The sequence below is a fragment of the Seriola lalandi genome, unplaced genomic scaffold (assembly GCF_002814215.2).
Source record: "Seriola lalandi dorsalis isolate HSWRI2012SDOR001 ecotype SW California unplaced genomic scaffold, Sedor1 jcf7180002054883, whole genome shotgun sequence".
NCBI classification, from domain to species: domain Eukaryota; kingdom Metazoa; phylum Chordata; class Actinopteri; order Carangiformes; family Carangidae; genus Seriola; species Seriola lalandi.
Window position 1 is genome coordinate 2,760,543 of NW_019525658.1, and position 9,419 is coordinate 2,769,961.

General features: G+C 42.6%; 1 protein-coding gene across 1 annotated transcript in view; it reads left to right on the top strand.

Moving 5' to 3' along the window:
• apba1a (amyloid beta (A4) precursor protein-binding, family A, member 1a) overlaps window positions 1-9,412 on the top strand; it is a 48,895-nt gene extending 39,483 nt beyond the window's left edge. The window contains exons 7-14 of the mRNA XM_023397617.2: window positions 139-171; window positions 2,226-2,312; window positions 3,938-4,123; window positions 4,234-4,413; window positions 5,080-5,292; window positions 6,574-6,693; window positions 6,781-6,921; window positions 7,931-9,412. Coding sequence (XP_023253385.1) covers window positions 139-171; window positions 2,226-2,312; window positions 3,938-4,123; window positions 4,234-4,413; window positions 5,080-5,292; window positions 6,574-6,693; window positions 6,781-6,921; window positions 7,931-8,002 — 1,032 coding nt within the window. The 3' untranslated portion in view covers window positions 8,003-9,412. The remainder of the gene's footprint in view (window positions 1-138; window positions 172-2,225; window positions 2,313-3,937; window positions 4,124-4,233; window positions 4,414-5,079; window positions 5,293-6,573; window positions 6,694-6,780; window positions 6,922-7,930) is intronic.
• The last annotated feature ends 7 nt before the right edge of the window (window positions 9,413-9,419 follow it).

Below are 9,419 nucleotides of genomic sequence, written 5' to 3' on the forward strand. Positions count from 1 at the left end.
ACTGTACAGTGGCAGTACAGATCAAGGGTATTAACTGCCACAATCTGAACACCCCCCCACCCCCACCCACCCCCATAATCCAGTCTCTCCTGTTCTCTAACCCATTACTCTCCTATCTGCTTTATTCCATGCCTGCAGACGGCCCAGAAATTAGCCCAGAACAGGAAGAAGGTGCAGTACCACATATTCGTCTCGTCACCCACTGCCTCTTCCCTCTGCTTGGCTCTGTGTCAGTCTCTGTCTCTGTGTGTCTGTGTATCACTGTCCTGTTCTTCAGTGTTCTGTTGTTCTGATGAAATGTTTCCTGCGACCAGCTGATGTTCATTGTTTGGTCTCTGGTCTCTGTTTTTTTTAAATTTTTGTTCCTACTGATCTCTGGTCTTTGTCAGACTGGTGAAGTGCTTGTGATGGGAGGAAACCAGTTTGCTGGATGCAGGAAATGGCTCATCTCTCTCTGACATTGAGGTCTTACTGGTTTGTGGTTGTCTTCAGTCTGCTTCTCATTCGGGTGCTGACTCTGCAGTGATCACCTACATCCTCTTGTTTGTTAACCTCTCCAGAGCAAGATGACAAAACACATCAGATCGTGTGTGTGTGTGTGTATGTGTGGTACAGACAGGTCTACTGCCATGCTAGCAGCTCTGGAACGATAGCATTTTAGTCTAAATGCTAATGTTAGCATGCTATCTTGCTCACAGTGACAACAATAACATATCTAAGTTGTGATTGTTTACCATCTTCATATGTGTTAGCATGCTAACATGCTATTAAACAGAAAGTACAGCTGAGGCCTGTGGGGATGTGAATGTGAACCAGTGTGTGATGAAGAGTTTCATCAGTGCCAATAGGGTTCATCCTCTGGGAACCATGAATGTCTGTATCAGACTTCATGTTAATCCATCCTGACCTTGTTGAGATCTTCCAGTCTGGACCAGAGGGGCCATCACAAGAGCCATTTGTTTTACTACTACTAACGTGACACGTAACTGATTTTACTGATGTTACATACTGACTTATAATTAGCTTTTATAGTTATCTTATAAAATATTATGTGTTCTCAGTGATTAATGTATGTTACGGTTTTAATTCATCACTATGGTTCCCCCTCAGGGAACCCAGGCCCAGAGCCTACAGCTGGATCCAGGTTATGAAGGGCTACATGGTTTAAATAATGAATAACTGAAAAGTGCCGTGGTCCCAGTCTTTGTACTAAGATAATGGATTTGTAAACTGAAGTTGTCATATTTCTCTGGGATGAGACGTTCATTTTCAAAATGTGTAACTGTCCCGTTAACCGTCATGTGACATCATAACAGTACTGACTGAACCACTAAAACATGCACTGCTGTTCACTGTATAACCTCTACTGATGTTGGTGTCAGTGTGTGTGTGTGTGTGCGCGTGTGTGCGCTTGTGTGTGTGTGTGTGTGTGTGTGTGTGTGTGTATAAACACTGCCACCTACCATGTGTGATGCTCAATGACAGCAGCAGCTGAATTCTTAATGTCTATATATTAGGTGTTATGTGGGGTGTGTATTGGTTCAGTTTGGGCAGGTATTTTCTACTGAAGTTGAAACCACTGAAACTGAACTAATAATTATTAGACCGAAGGAAAACAAGTACTACAAATAAGTACTACACTATTGTTTTTGTTTTATTGAGTCCATTCTTGACAAACCTTATATATATATACTGCATATATATATTTCACATTAGATTATTCTGTTTTCACGACTTCAAGTCTTGGTTACATGTCAGAACTTAAACACACAGTGTCAACATCTGTGTGCTCGCAGTAACAGGGTTGATGTTCATTGATGGGCTGTAAATTTCAGATTAGTGTACATTCAGGCTATTTGTTGTTGTTTTTTGTTTCAAACCAAAAAAACATAGGATTTCCTTTTGCAATAATCTACTGGTGAACCTACCAGAGTTATTAGATGTGATCTCAGATCACTGGCAGGTCACTGAAGGAGCAGAGAGGTGAATGAATGAATGAACAGTTTTCTGTCAGTGTGTTTTCTGGTTGTAATGAGACAGTTACTGACCTCTAACATCTGCTCACTAACATTTGTTTTTTTAATGTCTGTCTTACGTTTATGAATCTCTGTGTAATTTAATATGTGACTTTGTGTTTTTGTGTGTCTGTGTCTGTTTGTGTGTGTGTGTGTGTGTGTGTGTGTGTGTGTGTGTGTGCGTGCGTGCGTGTGCACGCTCGTGTGTAGGCCCCTGAAGGTGAACCTCAACCCATGACAGAGGTGGATCTCTTCATCTCCACCCAGAGAATAAAAGTGCTCAATGCTGACTCCCAGGTACTCACACACACACACAGACACACACACACACACCTTTTCTTATCACCTCATCCACCAGTTTAAACATTACAGCAGTGTTTCCCAACCTTTTCCAAGTCACGGCCCACTTGAAAATGTCAAAAATGTTGCTGGCCCACATCCAACTCCATAACAATAGGAGGCCAAATAATGTGTTCTCAGAGCACTTTTTATTGTAATAATAACGGGCAAACATGCTGTGGAAAGCAGGGGAAACATGTCGGAAGCCCCACAGTCACTAACACAGCATCTGAATCATGTTGCAACACTTTCAGTGTTACAGAGTTTTCAAGGAGCTGTCCATCAGGACTACATTAAACGGGCTGTCTGCAAAGGGCTAATTAACGAATAAATTATTACGAATTGATAGGCTTCTAAACACACATTAAACCAATGTAGGTCTACATATGCTGTAAATTCAGCACGCGCAAAGCCAGACCGAACTTCAATACAAGCAACAGCCATTATTGCAAAGAAACAAAATGAAAACATTGCACTCTTACTCGTGGCTTTTTATAAAACTGCCAACAATATGAAGACTGCATGGTTTTCAAAACAACAGTCCATTTCCAGTGGATTTCCTTTCCACTCCCTGCATAGAAAGACAGTATGTGTTTGTGCTTTTGTGCCAAATGAAACATCCACTGCTGGCTCATACAGGGGCTTTCATCCCCGACACGTATCCACAGCTGATTCACACTCATTCAAAAATGACATGTTTTATATCAAATCGATAAGCCTACAAACAGACACAAATTCAATGTGATCATACTGTAAATTCAGCCTGTAGGCATAACCAGTGGAAAAATATTTAAATAAATAAAGCAACAATTGCAACAAAACATAATTAAAGCATTGCACTAGTACTTATTGATAATTATAGAGCTGCAGTGGATCGGTTCAACAATAGTTCAACAATATGTTGACTCACCTATGAGACAGCCGAAATTGCATAGCGGCCATCAAATGCTTGATGTCTGGCACAATAGATGACGGTCTCAGTGGAAGATCTGGCTCAACATTCAGTTCATTTTCTATATTTAGTTTTTAATGCCACGAGTGCAGAAAAATCTTGTCTCACAGAGGTATGTTGTTGGGAAAGGCATTAGAAATCTCAAATCTCAAGTCGGACACATCGGGGATACCCAGAAGCAACATGAAACCAGAAGTGTGTCAGGTACTTCTGGGAGACAAACAGTTTCAATGAGGTGTTGCAGGAGAGACCCACAAGACTGTCTTGCTCTTTTGCGCTCAGGGCTGCGAGGGCCCCTTACGTGGCTGAAAATATTGTCCAGGTAACCCAATGTAGCCAACCACTCAAAATCACTGAAGCCATGTGCCAGAAAAAACACCCACACCTCATCACGTAACTCAAAAGGACGCATCAACTTTTTCTTTCTTGTGTGACGGGGGAGAGGTCACTTGTCGATTCAACATCTGTCTCTTAACTCTCTTTCCTTTTAATTCTTCCTGTTGCCAACCAGCCAACCAATCAGCTTTTAATGAGCTTTTCATATTGTCTGGGTTGAATAAAGTTTGCCGTGTTTGGTTAGCTTCTCTCCTCAGATTTAGATGATATGATGACTGAATGGTTCTCTGAGCAGGACACTATGATGGACCACCCTCTGAGGACCATCTCCTACATTGCTGACATCGGTAACATCGTGGTTCTGATGGCGCGGCGCAGGATGCCTCGACCCGACTCCCAGGAGAACGTGGAGGCCTCAGACCCAGGTCAAGACAGCAAGCGGCAGTACAAGATGATCTGCCATGTGTTTGAGTCTGAAGATGTGAGTCACAGTTACATGATGTATGATGACAGTTTAATCAGCCGTGACCACGGTTCTTTAACAACACCTTAAAGAAGAGTCATTAACACTCTGTCCATGGTGTCCTCCAGGCCCAGCTGATTGCTCAGTCCATCGGTCAGGCCTTCAGCGTTGCCTACCAAGAGTTCCTACGGGCCAATGGCATCAACCCTGAGGACCTGAGCCAGAAGGAGTACAGTGACCTGCTTAATACTCAGGACATGTACAATGATGACCTCATCCACTTCTCCAAGTCTGAGAACTGCAAGGATGTAAGTGGATGTTTTATTCTCACAGTTTCACACTGGTTTAATATTTTTGGTGGGATTGCTGACAATATTGTTCTAACGTCAAGAAGGTTTTCTTTATTCTTCTGCTCCCTTTTTTTTGTAAGGATTTTTTTTCCTATTAAGATTAATGGAGGGAATGTTTAAATCCTTGAAAACTTTCTCTCCTTTGAAACTCAGCTTCTTCAGCATAATTTTAGCTACAGACTTCATTTAAACTTTAAATGGGTCCCGAGATTTTCAGCTATTTAACCTATATTCAGCTTTTTGATATCTTGTACAGTTTTTTTTCGCAGGAGTACGAAATGTCCACCGAGCAAAAATCTCAATCAAGTCTGCGTTAGCTGTGTGTCCTTCAGTTACACGCAGCTGAAGGATATCAACAGCTAAATTCTGTGGTGTTCATCAAACATTTAACCGACATTTCTGTCAAAGTCCTCCTACAGACTGTTCCCTCACTAAATGCAACACATGGATTTAAACACATTTCAACAGTTTCAACAGGATCCAGCAATCCTACCACAATTTCTCCAGAAATTTCATTGTCTAGTTGAATATGTTTTTTCATCATTATTGTTATTGTTGTTATATACAGAGTGAGCACAGCGATGTTACTCTGCTGTTGTCTCTGTTTGCTTGTGGCTGCCTCAGGTGTTCATAGAGAAAGGTAAGGGGGAGATTCTGGGCGTGGTCATTGTGGAGAGTGGGTGGGGCTCCATCCTGCCCACTGTTATCATCGCCAACATGATGCACGCCGGGCCGGCTGAGAGGTCCGGCAGACTGAACATAGGAGACCAGATCATGTCAATCAATGGGACCAGTCTGGTGGGACTGCCGCTGTCCACCTGCCAGAGCATCATCAAGGCAAGTGCATGATGTTATCGTAATAACAGGTGATGTAACTGAAAGTACTGATGGGTTTGGGTTAGGTAATGTAAATGAAGACACTGATGATGGAGGCGCACAGGTAGCACAGACCCAGGGTGCAAAGCTGGTACCTGAACCTCCAGCTTCAGGTGTATTTCTACAAATCACAACTAAACTTTATTTTAAAACTTTATTGACTAAAGTTACAAACAATATAAAAAATATATATTTTTGGCATTATTGAATGAACAGAACAGAGACCCAGACAGGAAATGACTGAGAGAGTAGAGCTGCTGCAGCCACCTGTGTATGACCGCTGAACACCCTCAGCATTAAATCAGGATCAATAATCAATACAGAAAAGAACAGAGGCTGTGTCAAAGTAATCTCCTTTCTAACCACTTCTCATCGATGGGAAACATCATGAGGTCAAGAAAAGGTGTGAAAGAGAGTTCATTAGGACATAGGAAAATAATCCATCTGCTCTTACACTAGGATTGTTTTTTAAACCAACTTTATTTATCACACATGCTCCTTTCATAATCACAAAAAAGCAAGCAGGGTTGAAATTTTGAAATGAGATATCATGAAAGAAATATGCAAGTACAGAAAGTTGAGCCATTAAAATAATAATTGAATAAAAATAAAGAACTAAGTCAGAGTAATTCACAATGCTTGTTCTTCATGGTGACTCCTAACTGGATCTATAATAAATTTATATTAACGGATTTGGAGCTCAGACATCAGACAAGGATTTCCAGAGGTTTTGGATTGTGTCAGGTGCTCTGTTATTTCTACATTTACCTGGGTCTGCTATGGTGGCACTACAATGGCTGCAGCTGCAGCAAGGAATTGTGGGACAGCATTTTCCTATGCTAAGGAGATAAGATAGAAAGCACTGAAGCTCCTTTCCTCAGCTCTTATCATGGCTGCTGTTCAGATGTTTCAGGTCACTTTTTGACTCCAGCCTGACTGTCATTATCTGCCCTCTGTCCCTGCCACCCATATCTCCTACCTCTTCCTCACCTTCTCCGTGTTCTCCTTTTCAAACCTTTCGTTCTCCTGACCACAAGATGTCCCCATATTTTTTCCTTGCTCCACCTGTTTCTTGTCTCCCATCATCTGGGCTTATTCCCCACTCCGGCTCCTTGATGAGACGACAGAACCATCCATCAAAAAAGACAATAAACAGACACGTCCGTTTTCCAGCTGTAAGGAAAACCAGTTCAGGGTGAAGATCCTGACCCCATATCTCACCATGTGCTTTCCTTTATGTAGGGTCTGAAGAACCAGTCCCGGATCAAGCTGAACATTGTCAGATGTCCCCCGGTCACCACAGTTCTCATCAGACGGCCAGACCTCCGCTACCAGCTGGGCTTCAGTGTCCAGAATGGCATTGTGGGTGACACCGTGGTTCTGTTTCTATGTTTTATGATAGTTGAGGTGTTTGATTTGTCATTAAAGAACTGATCTGTCTCTCAACAGATCTGTAGCCTTATGCGTGGGGGCATCGCAGAGCGTGGGGGGGTCAGAGTTGGTCACCGCATCATTGAGATCAACAGCCAGAGCGTGGTGGCCACACCCCATGAGAAAATAGTTCACATCCTGTCCAACGCTGTGGGAGAGGTGAGTGAACACAGACATCACCTCATCATCTACTGGAGGGAACACATGAGTGTCTGCTCTCTGTGACCTCATGGTCACTGGAGCTGTTCGCTGTGACTGACACAGCTCAGCTGCTGAGCAGAGGAAACATCAGACCTCTCCTGATTGGCTCTGCAGCGAGGACGTCGCTCTGAGCTGTTTTCTGGTTATAAACAGCAACAGCAGCTACATGACACCTGAAGGAGCATACCTCTGCACCCAGTGAGAGCAGCTCAACACTGCAGTCTTAAAAATGGACCTCCTAGTGTAGCAACCCAGGCCAGTACTGAGACTGATGTCTACAAACCTGCAGGGCTCATCATTCGACATTGCATTGCGTTGCATTTGATTAAAAACCAGTCTCCAGTTTTTCTTTTTAATAAATTACAGTTTCTTTCTCTTAAAGGTCCATACAGTATAAAGGTAGATGTCCATGTGTTGTTTGATTATAAAGCAGGTCTATGTTCTATATTAATACTGTGAAAGTATCAAAGCGCTCAGTCCACAGAGAAATACACACAGCCTGTATTTAGAAACTGAGCCGTAAAACCAGCCGTCAGGACTTCTGGAACTTTGTTTTCTATTTTCATTGACTCTGAGCCTCTCTTCTGATTGGCTCTCAGCCTCTGCGCCTCTCTTCTGATTAGCTCACTGACCTGTTGCTAACCTCCAGAGAGACTACGATGAATCTATGTATTTGTCAGGTGTTTTGAAACATCTTCAGTAGGAGCCAGTGGGCTCAGTAATGACAGACTAACTAACTGTTGGTTTTTTGACTATAATCAAAATATGAAATATCTCCATCTTTATCCTTTAATGGATAATGACCAGATTACAGTGACATTGATCAGTTTTATCATTTCTGTCAGAGTATCAGACCTGTGCTGTTGGTAACATTAACTGAGCCTTTGACACTTGATCTTCAAATGATTTAGAATATGAATGATGTGAATAACAATGAAACGGTTTGTTGTGTTTGTCACTGTCTCAGATTCACATGAAGACAATGCCTGCAGCCATGTACCGCCTGCTGACCGCCCAGGAGCAGCCTGTTTACATCTAACAAGACCAAGCCCTGACCTCACTCCCTTTAAACTTCCTGCTGTCACTCCCCATCAGACCCCATCAGTCCTCCACCCCTCTGCCCACAGCTGATGGACCACAGTGAGTTGTTGGTGGGATCGTACCGTTGCTCAGCCTCGTCTTCAAGTGACAACTTCAAAATATTCACTCAGAGCTTTTGACTTTGGCTGGAGTTATAGTTAGTGAAAGGAAGTCTACACCTGGTGAATCTTCAGTCTTCACCTGGTGAATCTTCAGTCTTCACCCGGTGAATCTTCAGTCTTCATCCGGGGAATCTTCAGGCTACACCTGGTGAATCTTCAGTCTACACCTGGTCAATCTTCAGTCTTCACCCGGTGAATCTTCAGTTTACACCTGGTCAATCTTCAGTCTACACTTAATGAATCTTCAGTTTACACCTGATCAATCTTCAGTTTACACCTGGTGAATCTTCAGTTTACACCTGGTGAATCTTCAGTCTAAACCTGGTGAATCTTCAGTCTACACCTGGTCAATCTTCAGTCTACACTTAATGAATCTTCAGTTTACACCTGATCAATCTTCAGTTTACACCTGGTGAATCTTCAGTTTACACCTGGTGAATCTTCAGTCTACACCTGATGAATCTTCAGTCTACACCCACTGAATCTTCAGTCTACACCTGATGAATCTTCAGTCTACATCTGATGAATCTTCAGTCTACACCCACTGAATCTTCAGTCTACACCTGCTGAATCTTCAGTCTACACCTGCTGAATCTTCAGTCTACACCCACTGAATCTTCAGTCTACACCTGCTGAATCTTCAGTCTACACCTGATGAATCTTCAGTTTACACCTGATCAATCTTCAGTCTACACTTAATGAATCTTCTGTCTACACCTGCTGAATCTTCAGTCTACACCCGATGAATCTTCAGTCTACACCTGATCAATCTTCAGTCTACACCTGATGAATCTTCAGTTTACACCTGATCAATCTTCAGTTTACACCTGATCAATCTTCAGTCTACACCCGCTGAATCTTCAGTCTACACCTGATGAATCTTCAGTCTACACCTGATGAATCTTCAGTCTACACTTAATGAATCTTCTGTCTACACTTAATGAATCTTCAGTCTACACTTGATGAATCTTCAGTCTACACTTAATGAATCTTCAGTCTACACCTGATCAATCTTCAGTCTACACCTGATCAATCTTCAGTCTACACCCGCTGAATCTTCAGTCTACACCTGATGAATCTTCAGTCTACACCTGCTGAATCTTCAGTCTACACTTAATGAATCTTCAGTCTACACCCGATGAATCTTCAGTCTACACCCGATGAATCTTCAGTCTACACTTAATGAATCTTCAGTCTACACCCGATGAATCTTCAGTCTACACCTGGTCAATCTTTGGCTCCCAGAATCCTCGT